This window comes from Pantherophis guttatus, chromosome 1 (genome assembly GCF_059756535.1).
Source record: "Pantherophis guttatus breed Tessera chromosome 1, ASM5975653v1, whole genome shotgun sequence".
NCBI classification, from domain to species: Eukaryota; Metazoa; Chordata; class Lepidosauria; order Squamata; family Colubridae; genus Pantherophis; species Pantherophis guttatus.
In genome coordinates this window covers 217402112-217424624 of record NC_142063.1, presented here as the reverse complement: position 1 = coordinate 217424624, position 22513 = coordinate 217402112, and the positions used below count along the sequence as shown (strand labels likewise).

At 34.6% G+C, this 22513-nt stretch overlaps 1 protein-coding gene across 2 annotated transcripts in view; it reads right to left on the bottom strand.

Moving 5' to 3' along the window:
* The window catches only part of PXDN (peroxidasin), an 87249-nt gene that overhangs the window by 30599 nt on the left and 34137 nt on the right, over positions 1-22513 (bottom strand). Inside the window, exons 3-11 of one of the 2 annotated variants that reach the window (XM_034432003.3) lie at positions 21464-21535; positions 15947-16018; positions 11250-11321; positions 7340-7411; positions 5908-6077; positions 4407-4524; positions 4085-4254; positions 2701-2973; positions 1997-2113 (exon numbers count right to left, since the gene is read on the bottom strand). In XM_034432003.3, coding sequence (XP_034287894.2) covers positions 1997-2113; positions 2701-2973; positions 4085-4254; positions 4407-4524; positions 5908-6077; positions 7340-7411; positions 11250-11321; positions 15947-16018; positions 21464-21535 — 1136 coding nt within the window. The remainder of the gene's footprint in view (positions 1-1996; positions 2114-2700; positions 2974-4084; positions 4255-4406; positions 4525-5907; positions 6078-7339; positions 7412-11249; positions 11322-15946; positions 16019-21463; positions 21536-22513) is intronic. The other variant, XM_034432004.3, reaches the window with a different exon arrangement.

Genomic DNA, 22513 nt, shown 5'->3' with positions numbered 1-22513 from the left:
AAATTCTGATATTTATATATTTGCACATATATAATATAGACTGACGGTTATCACATCAACCAGTGATAAATCAATCAAGGCATCTGAGTTGTGGGGAGGGTGGGTGGGTGTGGATGTGTCCCAAAAGTGGCAGAGTAATTCTAATTAGCCTAGAGCTCAAAGCTTGAATAATTGTTCTCTGCCAATGCAATAGGTTGGTGAAAAAAACAACAGGATCTTCAGCAGTGGTGAAATCTAAAAATTTTCCCTACCAGTTCTGTGGGCGTGGCTTGGTGGGCGTGGCTTGGTGGTCATGTGACCAGGTGGGCATGTTCAACTTGACATCATTCACATCACTCACTGTTAAGAGCCAGGAGCTGCACATTCTGAAGCACGTTCTGCCCTTCTGAAGCCCCCAACACTTTGAGTTTTCCTCCACCATATGCCTTGACTGCCCAAGCGAACCTTGGAGCCTTCTCTTGCCCTGCTCTACATCCCGGAGGGCCATGCATCCTCCCCGCCAATCCTCTGTACAAACCGCCTGCCCTGTTTCTGCAAAGGCAGAGACCCCCCTTTGCAGGGCGATCCAAAGAGGGGAGGGGGATGCTGCAGAAAAGGCCGCCTTCCAGTGGTGAAATCCAAATTTTTTTACTACCGGTTCTGTGAGGGTGCCTTGGTGGGCGTGATGTGCCTTAGTGGGCGTGGCTTGGTGGGCGTGGCAGGGGAAGGATACTGCAAAATCTCCACTCCTGGGGGAAGGATATTGCAAAATCTCCATTCCCATTCCACTCTGGGGCCAGCCAGAGTATTTGCCGGGTCTGCGAACTGCTCAAAATTTCCGCTACTGGTTCAACAGAACCTGTCAGAACATGCTGGATTTCATCCCTGATCTTCAGCCATCTTCAGTTGATCAGCCACCCCTGATCAACTAATCATGAGATATAACATCTTTTTAGGCATCCCCATCTCAGGTAAGAGATCAGCTATACATCTTGGGGCAGTAAGAACAGCTTTCAAATTTCATTTGTACTATTTCCATGGTATTATATGTGACACAAATTCCCATCTGGACTCCTTATAAGATCAGAAATAAGTATTTGGGCTTAATTTTTTTATTTAAAAGTATATTTTAAGAGAGTGGCAGGGATCATCCTGCCCCTGAAGAAAAAGAAGTGTCTAATGTTAAAATATAATTATGCTGCCTGAGACGGACAATGTGTTTCCCTTCACACTTCAAGGTACTTACAGGTCCTTTGAAATCTAGATTTTCTATTCATATTTTTTACTCCAAACCATGATTTTGCATTTTTTATAAATGGGCAGGGGATTTTTCCGACCCAGGATGACAGATTCATGCTCTTCTGAGCTAGACCAGAGTGTCATCTGCATATGAGAGGATGGGTATTCTCTAGTTTCCCGACTTATGAGCATAAAATTCAGGTTTGTTGAAAATTGATGCCCTCAAATTAATAACATGGATATATATTGCCAAGAATCCGTGCAAAGTAAGCAATACATATAGTACTTAAATAAAATCTATTTCGCATGCAGCATAATGTAACATGTGTTAGTAAACTGAGACACAATGAAAAGCTGCATGTGTTCAGTTCTCTTCTATTCATTTCAGAAATTGTCATGTTAACCTGAAGATAGGAACAAAATGTGTGATAAAGAGAACGTGAAATAATCTTGGAGAAAACCAGTTCATCTCATAAAGTAAATGTAGCGGGCAGCAATATTTTCCTGAGCAAAATGTGGGACTCCAAAAGTTCTTCAAAGACTTCAAAAGAGATGTGAATCTTTGAATCTCCCTTACTAATCAATCTCTCACTTACTCACTGATAGTAATAGTGAATATTTTGGTTAGATTCAGTCACACCAAACTAATAGCAATAGCAGGGAAAATGAATATTCACAACTTTGCTCTATCAGAGAAATCACTCCAACATTCCCATGCTGTGATAAACTACTCCGTGGTTTTTTGAGCCTTGTGTTTTATTGTAATCTAAATTCTGACCTCCTTTAGTCCATGCAATGACTGGTTGTGGATACCCTTGTGCCTCACAAGGGAAATCGACAGTCTGTCCTTCAATCACGCTTCTGTCTTGAGGGGTCACAGTAAACTGAGGTACAGCTGTGTAAAAGGGAGACAAATAATTAAAGCAATTTAAACTATATATACCACAAACATGTTTTATTTTGTATTCTATTCTATTGTAACTATGGAGTGAGGACCACTTCCATTACAGATCTTTGGCTAAACAGATGCAGACTTGCAACCATCCATGATTATTAGACCACTTGGGACTTTGGATGAAAAATAAATGAAAACAAAAATCCAAAGTAAAGGTATGACTCAACAGAGTAGAACTCTTCTTTGGATTCATAATATCTCGCTTTCTTTCCTTTTTTTTAAAGTCAAATTATATTATGAAGAAAACAACATAATCACAACCAGCTTGACAGATAATATGCAAAATATATTTGTAAGATAATAATGATATGTGAAATAGTTATCAAACATTCAAAGAAGCATTAGGACATTATCAAACCTGTCAATATGCAATTCTACTTTCCAAATATTAACTGATTAATATGGGATTATATTGGAAATACGAACTCCATTTGGGGAAAATCCTGTTTGTATCCTTTAAAAATTTTAAATGATCTACAGGTTGGAATTAACTTCAAACCCAAACGACCTTTTAAAGGACTGCTTACCTTGCACAATAATGAAGGCAGTCGCATGGATGCTATCGAGACTGTTGGTTGCGAAGCAGGTATATTCGCCACCCTCTTCCTGCTCCACGTTCTGGATATACAGCCCTCCTGATGGAGTGATGGTGATCCGTGGATCATTCGGCAGAGGTGTCCTGTCACCTTTTGTCCATGTGATACGTGGTTGGGGGTGCCCAGCTGCACTACATTCCAGGGTGACGCTTTCTCCAACCAGAACTTCTGTGTTTTGTGGATGAATCACAAAACTTGGCCGAGCTGTTTAAAAAGAGAGCATGTCTATAATACTTTCCATTTGATATATACTGCTCAAAAAAATAAAGGGAACACAAGCAGAAGACATCCGAGATCTGAATGAATGAAATAGCTTTATTAAATACTTTGTTCGTTACATACAGTAGTTTTGTGTTCCCTTTAGTTGTTTGAGCAGTGTATAAACTACTGTATGTAAAGAACAAAGTATTTAATAAGGCTATTTCATTCATTCAGATCTTGGATGTCTTCTGCTTGTGTTCCCTTTATTTTTTTGAGCAGTGTAGTATTTCTCAAACTTAGGATGGCTGGGGAATTCTGGGAGTTGAAGTCCACACTTCTTAAAGTTCCCAAGGTTAGGAAACTCTGCACGAGTAGAATTATTTTTGCCACATTAAACAGAGCATCAAAAAAAGGAAATGTTTTTAAATAACAACTGCATTTGCTACAATAGTGTGGAATGCATATTAGGTTTGTTTATCATGTACAAAGAACTCAGCATTGTGATATAGTTAGGCAGAAGAAATAAGATGATCTCTTACTTCTATTATAATTTTCTCCAAAAGTATTCCTTTGTAGCTGACTCAAGTCCAGTAAAAGTAATATAACAATAAGAAGAAAAGGAGAACTTATCTCACAATTAAAGCAAAGGTATTTGTTTCTCCTTGTTATCTTAATTTAATTGGTCCAAAGTATTAATAGGGGTTTTATGATTGATAAGGACATTACAATAAAATATCTTTTTTGCTATCTCACTATCTAGTGAGATAGCTTGAACTATCTCACAATTTATCTGTAGAACTATTATACTAGCACATACAATGCCAGGATAGTGTAGTGGCTAAGGTGCTTAGATAGAAACTGGGAGCCTGAGTTCCAATCTTCTCTTGGGCATGAAAACCATCTGGCTGACTCAGGACAGTCACTTTCTCCCTGCATAATCCAACCCCACAGTTTGTTATGTGAGAAAAAATATGTACACTGCCTCGAGTTGATCAAACATTTAAAAAAAAAAGATGGGAGAAAAATCTAAATAATGCATAAGTAGCAAATAGCTCTCTTGAACAGGAAACACGTTTAAAAAAAAAAAAAGGTTGGCATTACTAAATCTTCCTACCTGGTGAATCAAAGTAGCGCAGAGTTACTTCTTGAGTTTTAACTTCTCCGGCTATATTTTTTGCCATGCATTGGTAAATGCCTTGATCTGTCTCTTGCGTATTCTGAATCATTAAAGTCCCATCATCAAGCAAGTTTAATCGAGAATCTGCTTTCATACTGAGTTCATTGCTACGGAGAAACATAGGAGTAGCATTACCACTTTTCAATAACGAATATGTTCAAACCAAGAAAAAAAGGTGAAAATAGTTTTGTTCAGAAGGCACCACACAAATACAGTATCAGAACCATTATTTTACACAGGCTTTTTAAAACAATCTTACTTGTTGCGAAGCCAAATGATTTCTGGTTTGGGATTTCCTTCAGCTCTGCAAGTGAAGTAGACGGTATTCCCTGAGGTTACGTCCACATCCTGAGGCTCTGATGTAATTCTTGGCCTCTCTGGATTTATCAACAAAGCATATGAAAAGAAAGCTCTATAAAATTGGAATTTAAAAACAGTTTAGTTCTTAATTTTAAAATAAATCACTGTTTCTCATTGGTGTGATAATTAATATAAACATTGCCAATTTATACAATTCCATAGAAAAGAGTCCAATTGCCCAATTTCAGATTTTCTGTAATCTTTGAATATTATCAGAGCTTCTGGCCTAGATGAGTACTTACCATTATAGAATAAATCATAATTTGATGATTAAAATAACAAAGGATTCCTTTTTTTTGACATGCTTCTTCATCACATGACACATTGTAACAAAATGTTTATTTTCAGTATTAAAGGGTGGAAAAAAGAACCACGTAAGAATTCTCGATTTTTGATTACATTATTTTATCTTTAATGATAGCGCTGCTGAGAAGGAGCTTTTGTACAAGACACAATGGAATATTTTCATAATATAAAAACACTGTTCAGAAGTTGAAAGAGAAAGAGAAAGAGAAAACATCACTCTTCTATCACCAAACTCCAAAAGCAATCACTTAATACAAAAGTGACAACCTATGTTGCTTGGAATTTTCTCTGCCCTAAGCACTTCTGAATTATTATGACTTTTTAATGTTAAAAGCTGCTATCATAGTTGTAAAATGTAGTGTCGTAAACAGATTAAAACACAACCAGAAAACCTCCTCTAGAAAAATTCCTTCCTTTCCAGTATAGCCTTTATACTGATAGTCTTTGCTTACCAACTGCTGTGACCATTCAAAGCATAAAAAAACAAAACAAAAAAACAAGCTTTGCAGCCAGTCCTTGCATTTATAGCTGCTACAGTGTCCTGCAGACTCAGGATTACAACTGCTTACTTCAAAACCAGCTTCTGAGAAGCAGAGTTAATAGAGAAGTTGGCAGCAAAATTGTGATCACCTGATGTCTCACTTAACGACTGTGGGGTTTGTTTAACAACTGAATAGGAAGTGATGTTGTAAGCCCATCATGGTCCACTTAGCAACAGAGCTGCTGGTCTCAATTGTGGTCACTAAGCAAGGACTTACCTTGCCCAAGACATTCAGTAGTCTTCTCCCCTTTTGTATCAAAAGACTTAATGAGTTGTTGGTTTTTATATTTATTTATTCTCTCTCTCACACACACACACGTTATATATGTATAATTTGCATTTTACAGTAAAGACAGGCTCTAAAACAATGGTTTCCAACTGTGGCAACTTTAAGACTTATGGACTTCAGCTCCCAGAATTCCTGGCTGAGGAATTCTGGGAGTTGAAGTCTACAAGCCTTAAACATTGTCAAGGTTGCAGATCCCTGCTCTAAAATATATAACCACTCATAAAATATGGAGAAAGCATATCCATAACTTTAAAGCAATCTCACCACAGTTAAGTTCTTCTGGTGTTATTGTGGCCACAGACCTTCCCTGGATCCTCCTTGGATATTCGCATGTGGCTGCAGCCTGCGCATGACCAGATTCGGCGTATGTTTTTAACAGCTCTGCCAGCCATAATATTTCACAGTCACAGTGAAGTGCGTTGGAATCCAGACGTCTGGATAAAATAAGAAATCATCACTGTTTCTACTTACAAGGCTCAGCACTGTACATGTTTGTTCTATGACTCTTGTTTAGAAAACTATGAGATGCGGTCATATTATTAACCACAGTACAATACCTCCTAGTCACTGAAGAACAGAAAAACTCAAAAGCCAGGACGTACAAAATAGAGTTACTTTATTGTGTTTGTATGCTGCCAAGTCCCAACAGACTACGTCAGTTTACAAAACAGATGCATGTGAAAACAGAATCCAATTCCTTTGGTTGTGGCTTTCTTTTCTGAATTAGGATTTGGGATATTAGAAAGCAAAGCCTGTGCCATATTAAAATGTGTGTGTAGGTGGTAAATGCTACCCCAAGGAAAATTTCAGTCACTTTCTAAATTTCAGTAAAGGAGAGAAAGAATTTAGGAGGTGTGCCATCTCTGTTGTGGCACATGCCCTCTGGAATAAAGATCCCTCTGGAGACCATCTGGTTCTCATAAGGATGATGTTCCAGAAGGCTTTGAAAAGCTGGATCTTCTCCAAGGATTTGTATTAGGATGGATGGACCTCGTGGTGGATGTAGTAGGCATATGGTTTGATGTCAAGTGGCCAGATCTCCTTTTGTTTATTCATCTTTTTGATATCTGTTTATTGTGGACTGCCCAAAGTCTGTCTGAAAATAGGCAGCACCTAAATTGAATTGAATCATACTGAAAAAATAAAATAAATAAAATAATCTCATCCCTACCATTTACATTTCATGATCAGAGCTGTGAAAATCCTACTGAGACTGAAAAATTCCACCCTACTCAAACCTGACAATTTTTACCACTGTTTCATGATCAGAACAGTTTTCTTGTAAAATCAAAACAAAACAAATTTGGAATAAAACTGAAATGCTCCTTCCATTTTTGGAACACTTCCAGCAAGTTCAAAATAAGGTTTCAAGGTAGGAAATGTCTTCTTTGTTGAAATATTTTTGAACATATCATCCTAAACAAAAAAAGAAGAATATGCATATATGTTATAAACAAATGTTGGAAACATGTTTAAAGCTATGATGCTTCTGTTAAATCCAATTAGTTTAAATATGTGTAATTGTGAACTCCAGAAAAAGCTGCTTGTTCAGAGGCAACAGAATAAACACAACCAATTCCAAAATTATCAGGAACTTTGACTGAATAATAGATGATAAGAAAAGCAAAATGTGATGTTTCATAAAACAAATTTTTAAAATACCAAATACAAAGTTTAAAGAGTTTTGTTTACTCACAGTCGTTTCATGGATTCCAAATTACTAAATGTCCCAGGAATTAAATGAGAGATTCTGTTGTTGTGTAAAAATCTGTTGAAAAAATTTGAATTTATTATGAAAAATTCAATCTTTTCCTATAATACTAAGAAAAAAACCCAAGGTCTCTTGTTATATAGGATCATATTCATGTACACAAGGAACCTGCCTTCCTGCTTAAACTGTTATGCTAATAATAAGAATTTCTGCTAATCTATTATCATATTATATATATCAGCAGAATGCATATTAATGCAAAATAAAAGTGCTGCTTAGTCCAAACTCATGAATGTTTAGTACTATATTAAATTTTACTAGATTCAGTGTGCTTCACCACAAATAAGTAGAAAGCTTTAATTGAGAAAATAACTTTTTTGATGTACAAAGCTACATTACTGTTTTTATTCATGCAGAACAGTTAGCTAGAACTGTAGCATGTCCTGGTTAACTGTAAACGAGTGTACAGGTAGTCCTCAATTTAGTGACTGTTCAAAGTTACAATAGCACAGCAAAAAGTGACTTTTGACCATTTTTCACACTTACAACCGTTGCAGCATCCCCATGGTCACGTGATCAAAATTCAGATGCTTGGCAAGTGGTTCATATTTACAACGGTTGCAGTGTCCCAGGATCATGTGATCAACTTTGTGACCTTCTGACAAGCAAAGAGCCTTGGTGGCACAGCAGACTAAAGTGCTGTTAAGTAGCACCAGCTGCCTGCAATTACTGCAAGGTCAAGTCTCACCAGGCTCAAGGTTGACTGAGCCTTCCCTCCTTTCGAGGTAGGTAAAATGAGGACCCGGATTGTGGGGGCAATAAGCTGACTTTGTATAAAAAAGAACACCGCTTAGGGGGGGCTGAAAGCCCTACTAAGCAGGTATATACAAAAGTATGAAGGCTATTGCTTAACACATTGTAAGCCGCCCTGAGTCTCCGGAGAAGGGCGGCATATAAATCGAACCAATAAATAAATAAATAAATAAATAAATAAATAAATAAATAAATAAATAAATAAATAAATAAATAAATAAATAAAGTCAATGGGGAATCTAGATTCACTTAACAACCATGTTGCTAACTTAACAAATGCAATGATTCACTTAACAGCTGTGGCAAGAAAAGTCATAAAATGGGAAACTCACTTAACAAATGTTTCACTTAGCAACATAAATTTTGGGCTCAATTGTGGTTGTAATTTGAAGACTACCTATATTTATTTGGTTTGTAACATAACTTACAGAATTCTGATTTTGAAATAAGACTAAGTTTTAGCTTAATTTAGGTTACATTCATTCCAACATGTTGATTGGAAGAAGCAGTCAAGAAAAAATGAACTGTGTGCGCTAATGTATATCTCATAAACAATAAGCCAGAAATCTTCATCAGAATATTGATTGTTTATATGCAAATAAATACTATGATTAATATGTCTTAGCTTTTATTACTTTAAGCTGGGTACTAATTTGATAGAGTCTACTATTAAGAGTAAGGTAAGTCTTGGGCCACAATCATGGATTCCTTTAACCAGAGGAACTGAATAGGGTACTTGGTAGTCTGAATAAATTAACACATAAATAAATACAAACAATATGGCTACCCAGACGGTATCATAAGAAAGAAGTAATCAGCACTGGGTGTTTTAAGTGAAACTTTGCAGTTCACATCACTATCCTGTTTGGATCTAGAAACAAAATACAGGTTACTGGGAGAAAACTGGAGGACTGAAAATGGTTCAGTGAAAAGCAGACGACTGCAGCAGAATGATGTGATAGCGAGTAGACCATCTCTTTAATAATTCCTCTCAGAACAAAGGGAGGAACTGAGATCAGCCACAAGTGCTCCAGAGAGTTGCTCCTCTGGACAAGACCACAAGACATCAGTCATTGGCAGGCTTAGAGCCCTGGGAGACAATGGAATACCTATTGTGGTTAAAAATGCAGTCATCTCTTTGAAAGGATACTAAATTCACATACTTCCTTTTAAAATCACTTTTGGAAACTGCTTGCTAACAGCTTTTCCACTATTAGAAACCTTTAGATTGACACATTTTATATTACTGGGTGAGTTTTCTTTGATCCTTACTTTAGTTTTAAATACAAGTATAAGGTCTTTAATTTTTTTTTAATGAACAGCAAAAGAGCAATTAAAACTTTGATTTCAGAAAGTTGCAAACAGTCTAAGCATTCTAATAAATTTGAAATGAAATTTTGGAATTAATTATAAAGAAAGCTTCCTATGGGAAAATGCTTTTGTTTTTAACTTTTTTTTTTTTTTAAAGTAAGATTTTAAATGTTGGAGACTAGAGGGAACTAGTGGGAAGTAAAGATTATAATTAAAGAAGAAGAATACTTACTCAATTTACTATTACAGAATGAAGTAAAAAATTTTAACATTGAACACATTGAAGGATATTTTAGAAGTTAATTTTAATAGCATCTGCCTCTATGGAGTGACTGCATCTGAAAGATGATATGGAAGAGGAACAACTGCTACCTGACAAAATTGAAGTGGAATTCAAAGTAGATTTAAAAATGACAGGCTACAAAAATGACATGGAAAAACATGTTACACTAGACATACAAAATAAACCGGCTGATGTCTTTATAATTAAAAGGGATAACACAAACAACAAACCAAAAGTGTTCTAAATAATTTTCCTATAGTGAGATTAGTTAAGAGGCTTGTTAAAAGTTTTGCAGAATTTTGTGAGAAGGGATAAAAAGATAGCAAGTTCTATAACATTATATGGATTATTTATGTAAACTAAAATACAAGAGATTTACTGGTGAGGCTATACTAAAACTACAAATGGACTTCGATAAAATTGATAAGGGCTTTGAGAGAAAACAAATGTTAGAATTCTATGATATAGGGTTTAATGATTGCTGGATAGAAGAAAAAAATGTGAAGTGTGTTTGTTTGATTATGGTTTGTTTGATTATGGTTAATAGGTGGTTTCTTCTGGTGTGAAGTTTAATGGATATTTTGATTGATTGGGTGTAATGGTTTAATCTACAATATTTATGTTATTATTTTGGCATATAAATAAGAGATTCTAATAATTTAACCAGAAGTGAGAACTGTTCCCATGCTTTTGGCCTTCTGGAAGGATATTAAAACTTGGTTTTACTGGTTGGCTTGGGGTTCTGAGGGGCGCTCACCACTGGAGGTGTTTGAACAGCTGAGGAGGCATCATCCTTGTGCTGTCCATCTCTTAGTCCTGTTTCATTATACAGGGTCAAAATTTTGCATAGTCAAATTTTAATTACTTTTCTATTTATCTTTTTATAATCTGTAAACTGCCCAGAGTCACCTTATAGGGAAGATAGATGGCATAAAATTTTAATAAATAATAATACTAAAGATTAAGATTGTTAGAAGTAAAAGAAAGGACTATACAGTTGGTGAATCTGATCAAGGCTAAAATGGACATCAGGACTGAAATATGATAATGCAGGATTTGTTTATACACAAGAGATGGAATATGGAAAGAAGAGATCATTTGCTATATCTTAACAGAAGATGATAAATTACTAATATTGTTTACACTTCTGATGAAGGGGGGGAGTCATTTTTTATATATTTCCTTTTTCTTTATTCTTATTTTTCTTTCTTTTCTTGTTCTCTTTCTAATTTCTTTTTTTTCCACATCTTCTATGTTTTCATTCATCTAGGTTTTCAGTTTCTATAAGTTTTTATTTTTCTAATTGTAATCTTTAATAAAATTACTATTAAAAATAGGTCTGCATAGATCCTAAAAGCTTAGATCTAAGCCAAGTTTGAGCAGAAATTTTAATAATGTTTCCAAGTGTTATATGGAAATACCACTACTTGATAGGTTTAAAAAAAGCTAACATATGGGTGAAAGAAAATGAAAAAGAAAGACACTTACAATCTTTCAAGTTTGGGAAGATGGGTGAATGATTCTGGCTCCAATGTTTCAATCTGGTTAAAGTGCAGATATCTGTTAAAAAGTTAGAGAGATAAAAAATAAGAGGATATAGAAAAAGAAATAATAATAATAATATGATGATGATGATATTCCAAACTAAAACCTCTTTTTAAAAATGTTCAAATAAAGTTAGATCCTAGCCTCAGCTTTTGCCTGAAAATCAGTGATAAAATATAAAGACTACCTCATATTTATGTCACACTAAAAATAATGGTAAAAGATAACATATAGTTATATTATCAATGCTTTATATATTATGTATGAATAATTTTAATGGTTGATAAATATATTCTGCCCATTGAGATTTCTATCTCCAGCTTATTTTTTTTAAAAGAGATAAACGAGTAAGAAATTTAATTGTATGACTGGGATTTCATATCATATTGTTGTTGTTTGCTTAATTATTACTGAATAAACTGCAATTGGTTGAGTTAATGCAACAGGCTAAGCTAAGCCATGAAACCATGGTTTTCAAATTACAACTGGCTGTCTTCCCACGAAGTGCTAAGCCAATGCTAAGGTTTAGCATTGTGAACCAGGTGTACATTTCTTCTCTAGTCAGAAAGCTTCACTTTAAATATGCTTAGATATAAACCCAATTCTTCATTGCACAGAACATGAATTATACAGAAGAAAGATTTACATATTCAAAACAACAAAAAGTAATCAAGTATAGGAAAATAATAGGAGCCATGGTGGCACAATGATTAGAATGCAGTACTGCAAGTTAACTCTGCTCATGGCCAAGAGTTCAATCCTGACTGGCTCAAAGTTGCCTCAACCTTCCATCCTTCCGAGGTTGGTAAAATGAGGACCAAGGTTGTTGGGGGCAAGAGGCTGCCACTGTAAACTGCTCAGAGAGTGCATTAAAGCACTATGGAGTGGAATATAAATCTAAGTGCTATTGCTATGCTGTTGCTATAAAGCAGAATATGGAATATAAACTATGAATTGCAGTTCAGCTCTATGGCTGAAGAGCTATGTTCTTATTTTGGTGGCTATGATGACAATTTTAGATATTATACCCAATCAGGATGGGAAAATATGTGGAAAAAGCATGGAAGGGGAAGGTCAATCACTTGTCCCACCCCCAAATGTTTTAAGCTCTGTTTTTCTTGTTCCCTATCTCACTAGGTTGAACACTAATGTTGAAAAGGCAATTGTGCTCACATTTACCTTAGGTTGCTACAGAAATCAGAAGTTCTTAGCTAGTAGGAACCAGAATCCTCTTAGGATTCTTCTTGCATTTAAACAATCAGAAATAAAATCCCAACTCTTTCTGTTCACTGCAAGGAAGTCCAAAAGTCTAGGGAAAGAAGCTGAAATAACATACCACATCTATGGAACACCTGAACAGGTAAATAAGGAGCATTGTTTAACCTTCAAAAGTCTCTTCCTAGTACTGTCACTTAAGTGATATTGGCTGCAAGTCTCTTCTCAGAAGAGCGAAAAAGGTAAATCCAAAGTAGAAAAATATAATGAAAATTTGCTAACAGTAAGGAAAGGTATGCAAAAGATATGCTAAATATTATCCACAGCAAATATCTATTTCCAAATCTTTGTGGCTGAAATAACAAGAATTCAGGGATGCTTACAGAAGCCAAGTCTAGAAAGGATACTTAATTACTATCGTTCAATCTTTACATCTATATTACTAGTTAATCATTTTTCTTCAGGGCTTGCTACTGATGGAGAATTTGCAAGTTTCCACAGGGGATATGGAAAGGTCAGCTTGCAGTTCCCTTCTGCCTGTTGTATCCTGCCTCAACTATTATAAGAGGTACATCTCAGTCTACTTCTCTGGAAAAACTAAAGATAGTATTTCATCAGGCTGCAAGCAGAAGCTCCACAACAGAACCACCTTCTATTTTAATAAAATTATGTACACGGTGAAGTAAATGGTGTGGTGTGGTGTGGTGTGGTAATCTTAATGAAGTCCTCCATGCGACACAACAATTTTTGTCATCTCTGTACTAATTCTGCAAACTAGATTCAGATTTACCATGGTTTTTTTAAACTAGTTTCCTTATTTGAGTTCCACCATAGCTACACCTGAAGTGTAGAAGATGTAAGGGGAAATTGAGGGTTTATTAAACAGGTCTCAAGATCAGAAACCACAACCTGAGGTACGTGTTAGGAAACAAATATTTGCACACTTCTCAACTGAGGATGAGATTCAAAATATCTCATTAAATTCATGTTACCATATAAAGGTGCTGTGACAGAGGGGAAGAAAAATGATATATTATATTAATTTGAATTTGGCTTCTTCATTCATATCGTCCTGAAAACTGTAGGAGGGAAAGAATGATGAAGAGGTCAAAATAAGCAGCAACTTTCTTATGTAAAGTTTTTGAATTCAGACACTTCGAAAGCAGAAGATTCATGAAGAACATTTGCCTTTCCAATCAACCTCATTTATGCATTTACTTCATTTATTCCATGATTATTAAATGAAAGTGAATAAACTCAGGAAGGAAGTTTTGTAATAATTGAGAACAATGAATAACAAAACATTCCTTGGGCAGTAAATATTCAACAAAATAAAGTCAGATTCTATAGAATGCTGTTTCTGAAAATTTATATTAAGCTCTTACATGCAATTTAAAGAACTATCATGCATATTTAAAGATTGTATTATTATTTTCCAAAACCTGAAAAAATCCAAATGGAAAAAAAAAGGGATTTGCTTTGAGTAAGGAGCATATTTTTCAAGTGTAGCAAAAAGCATATGCTGCTTTTTCCTTTAAACTAAATATCAAACAGTCCATGCCAGAATTAAGCATCTAGGATTCTATTACAAAGAAAATGAGGCTGATAGATCTGAGATCAACCTCATGAGAATGTCACTGGAGTTAAAGCACTCGTGCTTAAAAATGTATTCACGGCCAATCTGTTAACTATTAACAATGTATTTTTATATCAATGAACTATACCAAATTTAGGAAGTTTTTAATGATGGAATATTTCTTCAATTTACATTGTGTGATGTATTTGCATGCTGTATTACAAGGAATCATTCTTATTTGGTTTTTTCCGAGAATGCACACGGAAAAGGAAATTGCTTGCTTCAACGCATGCCAAGTCCTGTTTTGCTCCCCAGGGTTTGTCAGCAAAGGATAATCCTATGATTCTAACTTGCAAAGAGAGTTTAAAAGGATGCTAAGGTAGGATAATATGTTAAGCAATAGACAGTTTATTGATCATGCTACTGGATGGATCCAAGCAAGAAAAAATAGGATGTCTGCACCATAATAGAATTCATTAAAATGCACATAAGTTCTATGTAAACTATGAAACTCTTCGAAGTACATATACTATTTTGACAATGACAATGATGATAACAACAATCCTATTTTTTTGCAAATGTAGACTCCACATGTTTTAAGAAATAACAGTAATGTAAAAAAATATACCCCAAAAATGATTTTGGGTATGATTTCCAAATGAAATATCTATGATTATTCCTTGTCTGGTTTAGCAATTAGAAAATGGAAGGTAGAGGGAAAATCTGGGAATGTGCCTGCCTATTTTCAGAGTGATTGGGATGGATTAGAATGAAACCTGGTCAGTTTTACGATATACAAATTCTGACCATCCATTGCTCTTACTATGTCGAAGTGATCAGAATTAGAAGTCCTAATCAATGTAAATGGAACCATTTTAAAATACAGCTAATTTGGTACAATATATTGTAGGCTCTAAAAATTTATTTTTCTAAATGATGTAATGACGTGCTCAAAAATCTTATGATGTTCATGATGTCACTGTAGGTTCTACCAGACACCTAGAATCATAGCTTGCTTTTTTTCAATGCCAATAAATTTACGGTGATTTGCTTATGCCCACTAATATGGACACTTCAAAGACAAAGTCTTCCTTGAAGCAGCAGTTCATTCAAACAAGCATCATCATGTATACTATATATTATTAAGTGAAACATTTTTATTGGGATGGCACTAAACGAGAGAAATCAGCAATGTGGAATCAAGTCTTTTTAATGAATTCTAAAGAATTATGTGTGCAAACTGCTATTCCTATTACCGGTTACTATCTTGAGGGAGGAAGGTAATATTGTTGGCCTGCTTTTTTTCTAAGAGAATTATTTGCAATATTATGATTGAATCTATTATCAAATATACAAATTACAGGGTATAATTATCTTTTCAACACAAATTCCTACTCCCTTGATATCCAAAAACAGTTCAACCACTTGAATGACTAATGGAATAAGCTGAATACATAAGCTGTAGACAGCGGAGTATTTGTCTGGATATTGTTTATTATTCTATGTATATTCTCTATTACTCTATTTATCGAAACTATAAATTGTTTGTAGAAACAGGAGCTCTAATTCTTATGCTCATTTATGTTTGGTGCTAAAATTATGCTTGCCCTTGAAAACTGCCACATGATTGTCTTGAAATAGAAATAATATATAAAATAAAATGTAAACACAGAGATGACATACTTGACAAATATGCTTTCTGCATGCCAGTGATTGCAACCATACTGGACCATAAACCCATTCCGTGCAATCATGCAAGAAGACATGCAGACAAGAAATACTGGAAAACGTGCACTTTTTCTCTGAGGCAACCAAACAGATGACAGCACAGTAGAGAAAAGGCACTTACAGTTGTTCTAGAGAGGCAAGTCCTTTAAATGCTTGCCTGTCAATTGACTGGATTTCATTCTTGTACAAATAGCTGAAACAAGAAATAATCAGTAATATTAGTATACGCAAACAAGTGTTACATTAATGCGTGAAGGAATTAAGTTGAAATGTGAGGACAGTTTTTCAAATACACAATGGAAAGCAACAAAACGAGACATGTATACACAACAGAACACTTTTTATTTGAGAGTGTTGGTCAGAAGCTTTAGGGTACAAACAGAAAACCGTGCTGGACTTCAAATGTAATCACCAAGTAGCTTTCAATTCTATTTGAGAAGACAGCTTCAGAACAAGCCTGGGAATTATCCTGACATAGAACTAAGATAAAGATGACTAAAGCTTCCATCTGTGTGATTACAGAAGTACATACACAAATTCACAGGACTAAGGTAATTTATGTCAATCTCTTGTAATCATGTTTCTATTACTGTTCAATATGAATTTTCCCTGAACTAATGGATTTTTAGTTGTTTCTCTTCAAAACATTAATAATTTGACAAGTTCAAATAAATACATTATCAGATATGTAGCATAACAATTCTATCAAAATAATTAACTTTTAATCTTAAAAGTTAAAGAAATCACAGAACAAAAAATGTCATTGGGGAGAATTTAGGAAGTCAACTAACAAATGTAACTGTACAAGAGTTTGATCATTAAAAGAGTACAATTTCGCCACAGGAGTGTATGAAAACCTCTGACATGATATAAAATATGGTAATACAAATGAAAAATAAATTGATATCATAAGAAGCATAATGAAAACAGTTAATGGTGGGTACAATCACAACCCTTTTGTATTTATTAACTAGACTGATTGTTCAATCATATCAATAAAATAATTTACAGATAATTTAATGCTAAATAAATATAGCAGCACAGTAGTTTCCAGAAATGAAAGATTTGTTTATCAAGTCTAGCTTCTTTAATGTTTTAAAACATGTTGATAATGATGTTTGGGGTGGGTTTTTTTCCCATAGAATTGTAAATGTTTTTCTGTCCTGCTGACAGAATATTAAACAATTGGGATAGTATTAAAATATTTCTATCTCAAAATAGTTAATTACGTACTGAGGCTGTTCTGCTATCTGAAAAACTCAATTCCAAATTTATATAAATACATTTATCTAAAAGATTCATTACAGTGTTTTATGACTTTTGCAGACTATAGCATTTCCCTAATATTAGTACCATCAGGACAATGATATATAAAATGATGTGATATTAATATTATATTTAGAATAAAAGCAGCAGTCAATAGGAATGGCTGGAGAGGTAGGTGAAGTTCTATTCAGCTTCTGGAAAGGAAAACAGATTAAACAGATAATTTTTATCATAGTATATGTGTTAATCGGTTGTCTAATATCACTGTCACATCTAATATTTTATGAATAGCAACTGTCATTATATAACATTATATACTTTATATTCATTTCCCTATGATGTTATTATTCATTAATCTGCAACCTGAAAAACTCTTTCTTTCTCAGGTTAACAAATGAAAAATCTGAGGAAATGGGCTATAAGCCAAGAAAGATTAGAAATACATTTTCTGGCATTTAAAATATTTTTGTACATTTTTATATATTCAATTCAACCAATTTAATTCAAATCTCCTGCTGTAGAATATGCTGTATTCTACAATTCAAATATGCTGTAGAAATAGAAGGATTTTAAGGGAAGAGAAGGAATATTTAGAAACAAGAATAAAATCACTTACATTATTGTCATATTGGATTTAAATTTCTGAAAACTTATTCTAAAGGGAAAATTCTACTATATTCAGTTTAAAAAAAACATTATGCCATTTCTTTGAATTATGGTAATTTAATTGCAATCTTGTATCTAAGATTCAGCATTTGAATAGTTAAAAATACCAATTACCATAACTAAACAAATATTGTGCAATACTTTTAAGGATTCTAGGGATCTTTCCCTAGCTCTCTATAACAACTTTGTGACATGACTTTTATGTCACATCGTATATCACAGATATGTGAAGATTGCTATCCTATCTCCCACCAATGATATCTTCTATCATAGACTAAATACACCTAGGTTCTTTACTTGTTTTTCATAAACTCTCATCAACTTGACAGACCTCCACTTTGAATGGAAGAGGGTCTCCTGCTTGCTCAGGTGATTGCAAGGTTCCCCCCCAACTCTGTTATTCTGAAATGTGATGCCCAGAACTGGCTACTGTGTTCTACAATAAGTGGAGTCTGAATGGAACAACTACTTCCTATGATCGGGAAAGAGGCTCTTATGTATACCTCAAAATATCTATTGGATAATTGCATCATGTTACTGGCTTATATTTAAGTTACGGTCTACAAGGACATCCAGATCTCTTTCTATACCCTGTCAAGCTTTGTTTTCCTCATTTATTCTCCACTTATGTCTTCTATTTTTCCTACCCAGGTAACAGAACTTAATATTTCTCCTTATTAAATTCAATCATATTCTTTTCAGCCTAATATTCTACATCTACATTTAAATTTTCTCTCCTCTGAAGTATTAGCCACCACTCCCTAACTTTGGAACTATATTAACTCTGGAGATTTGATAGCAGTTTCAAATTCTCTAAGTAATTTATAAAAGTATGGAACTGCACAATGCCCAGACAGAGTCATATGGTACTTCACTTGATATTTCTCTCCAAGATGCTGTTGGTCTATTACTGAGCATTCTATGGAAGAGATTATTGAACAAATTGTGAAATTATCTAGCCAATTTACCATTATACAGGTTTTTTTTGTGAATCAAAGTTCAGTTCTTACTATATTTTCTTATAAAAATATAGATTAGATAAAGTAATAGGAATGGATACATGAGTGGAGTTCCAAGGGACATTTCATTCCACTTAATGTTCTACAGAAATGGACTTGAAGCACCCCAATGAAGAAATGTGGTCATCTGCTTCTAAGAGATGGCACAGAAAGTATGATACACCATTATCAACTCAATCAGATGTTGAAAAGGTAAAAAGTACTCATTTTGAATATACTTTCTAAATGCACATATATTGAGAACCATATCCATGATAGTACACCAGTCACTTCAGAGTAAGAGAACAGCAAACAGAATTTATTTGTACATTTGTATGAAAATAAAAGGAAAAGGAAATAATAATTGCTATATAATTGCATGCATTTGCCATAGAGTACCATACTAGACAGAAGATTAGTATTATACTTTCCTAGATCAGATTACCAATTTCTGCAATGAGAGATTTCCATTATTCTGTTGAAAATATAGAGGAGCTACTAAATTTCTGATTTGATCTGCTAACAAATTCACCTTTTTGCAGGTAGGCCAATAAACTGGAAGATCAGCTATCACAAAATTTCTTTCACTAATATGGAATAATTGGTTGGAAAGTAGTGGTCTGAAGTGAATATTTCACCTTGAGATTTAGGATATTAAGAAAATAAAAAACTGAGATATTAATGATTTTTTCCCCAGCCCAACAGATGTAAGTATTCAAGAAGAATGAAATTCAAGACAAATAGAAGTTTCTTTAAAATGTGGAATTTCAAGCTATTCCAGTGAGAAAGACAAATGTGGTACAGGTAACAAAATCAGTGTGTCTGTGTAAGGAGGTTAGTAAGCAGCCTATATTTAAACAAGCCACCTTTGAAAATAGAAGGAAAGAAAGGTTTCATTTCTGAAGAATCTACTTCCCACAGACACATTCATTCAACTAATTCATTCCAAGATCTCCCATGTTGAGCAGGGAGATCTAATAGGAAGTTTTATCCAATTTACTGCTTACTTCTTTCTTAGGGTCCCTCATCATGCAAATAATTTTATTTACATTCAAATGTAAGATTCGTTTTCTTTCATATATTCTGGCCATGGAGCTGATTTCTAATTTTCATCTTTGGAATGTTATCATTGAAGGAGAATGAACTACTCTCATACCCTAACTGAAAAACCATAAATGGAAAACTCAGAAATCCACATAACATAGTTTGAGGTTGCTATGATATCATAACATTAATATTAATATGATGTTGTTGTTGTTAGTTGTGAAGTCATGTCCGACCCATCATGACCCCATGGACAGCGTTCCTCCAGGCCTTCCTGTCCTCTACCATCCTCTGGAGTCCATTTAAGCTCACACCTACTCCTTCAGTGACTCCATCCAGCCACCTTGTTCTCTGCCATCCCATTCTTCTTTTGACCTCAATAATTCCCAGCATTAGGTTCTTCTCCAGTGAGTCCTTCCTTCTCATTAGGTGGCCAAGTATTTTGAGTTTCATCTTCAGGATCTGGCCTTCAAAAGAGCAGTCAGGATTGATCTCCTCCAGGACTGACCGGTTTGATCACCTTGCAGTCCAAGAGACTTGCAGGAGTCTTCTCCAGCACCATAGTTCAAAGGCCTTAATTCTTTGGCGCTCAGCCTTTCTTATGGTCCAACTTTCACAGCCATACATTGCAACTGGGAAAACCATAGCCTTGACTATATGTACTTTTGTTGGCAAGGTGATGTCTCAGCTTTTTAGTAAACTATCTAGATTTGCCATAGCTTTCCTCCCCAGGAACAAGTGTCTTTTAATTTCTTGGCTGCAGTCCCCATCTGTGGTGATCTTGGAGCCCAGGAAAATAAAATCTGTCACTACCTCCATTTCTTCCCCATCTATTTTCCAAGAATTGAGAGGGGCAGATGCCATGATCAACATTTTCTTAATGTTGAGTTTCAAGCCAACTTTTGCACTCTCCTTCTTCACCCGCATCAAGAGGCTCTTTAGCTCCTCTTCACTTTCTGACATTAGAGTGGTATCATCTGCATATATGAGGCTGTTGATATTTCTCCCGACAATCTTAATTCCAACTTTTGATTCATCTAGCCCTGCCTTTCTCATGATGTACACTTAGCTATTACTTTTTACTATGATTGTAAATTAAGCTTTTACTATGCTTTGAAAATACTATGCTACAAACATTAAGGCCTTAAGAAATAAGACTAAATATTATCTTTATTAATAGAAAAATCCGCAGAAAAGTTAAGAAAAATCTACAATAATCCTAGCCCTTTTTTGACATCTAAAGCTCTTTGGGGTTTTCACACTGTGTAATTGGTCTGTGGAAATTCTGAAGTGCATTTTGCTTTAGTGAAGATATGAGTGAACTTTTGCCTTGAAGCTAATTCACAAAACAGCATAGATGGTACATCTAAAAGTGAAGAGGTATTGCTTTGCAAACCTTCCTCAACATCCCAATAAGTTTCAAAAGCCAAGAAACTTCTGGATGTACACAGCTCTTACACAGAAGCTTTCTGCAGCTTGGGAAAACGTTTATAAGTGCTAAGAAGAGGTTGCCGTCTGTAGTACTTCTGGCTACGGCAAAGACAAGAAGGAGGCTTAAAAGAAACCAAAGAATCCTTGATTAAGCAAACAATAGTCAACATGCATAGACCTAGTGCACAACACAATTTAAATCAATATATCTCTGAGAATATGTTTGCACTTACAGATATTTTAGATTTTCAAGGTCTTCAAACGCTCCAGTTGGTATTCTTTTAATGTGATTATTGTTGAGGAGTCTAGGATATAAAACAAAAAGAGGTATTTTTTTTCCACTGAAGAACTGCAATAATTAATTACAAAATAACAATAACAGAGTTTTCTTTAAATGATTTATTGAAAAAAAAGAAGTATGGACCAGATACTTTATTCTAAAATATCAATCTCAACACCTCTTTTTCAGAAAGATAACGTAGAGTATTCTGTTACATTCCATGGCAAAATTACTACTATTGCTCTCTGAATATTATCATCTGATGGGAATATCGGAAAATTGAAAAGCTTGCTCACTTATTAGTAACAATTTGGTTAGCCTAATTTAAGTATGTTTTCTATTTTGGCCATTGTGATTTCTATTAATATTGCCTACTGTAGCTGTAATGTAATGCATATGGTGGCTTGGACTTCAAATAGTTGCTGCCCCAACAAATCTGGAGAACACCAGATAGGGAAAGCTGAAATAAAATCTATCAATACAGTAGTCCTTGATTTATGGCTACAATTGAGCCCAATTTTCTGTTGCTAAGTGAGACATTGTTGAGTGGCTTTTGCCCCATTGCATGACCTTTCTTGCCACAGCTGTTAAGTGAATCATTGTGGTTCTTAAATCAGTTAACACCATTGTTAAGTGAATCTGGTATTTCTCATTGACTTTGCTTGTCAGAAGTTTACAAAAGGTGATCACATGATCTCCAAGACACTGCAACCCTCATAAATATGAGTCAGTTGCCAAGTATCTGAATTTTGATCACATGACCATAGGGATGCTGCAATGGTTGTAAGTGTGAAAAATGGTCATGTCACTTTTTTTAGTGTCATTGTAACTTCAAACGGTCACTAAATGAACTTTGGAAGTCAAGGACTACCTGTACTATGAATTAGATGAGCAAGTTCTGATAAGTCTTTATGGAACTAACAGTAGGAATGAGAATATACACTATTTCTGCTATCTTTACAAAGGCCTATGTGGAAACACTGCATTAATATTTTCAAAAATT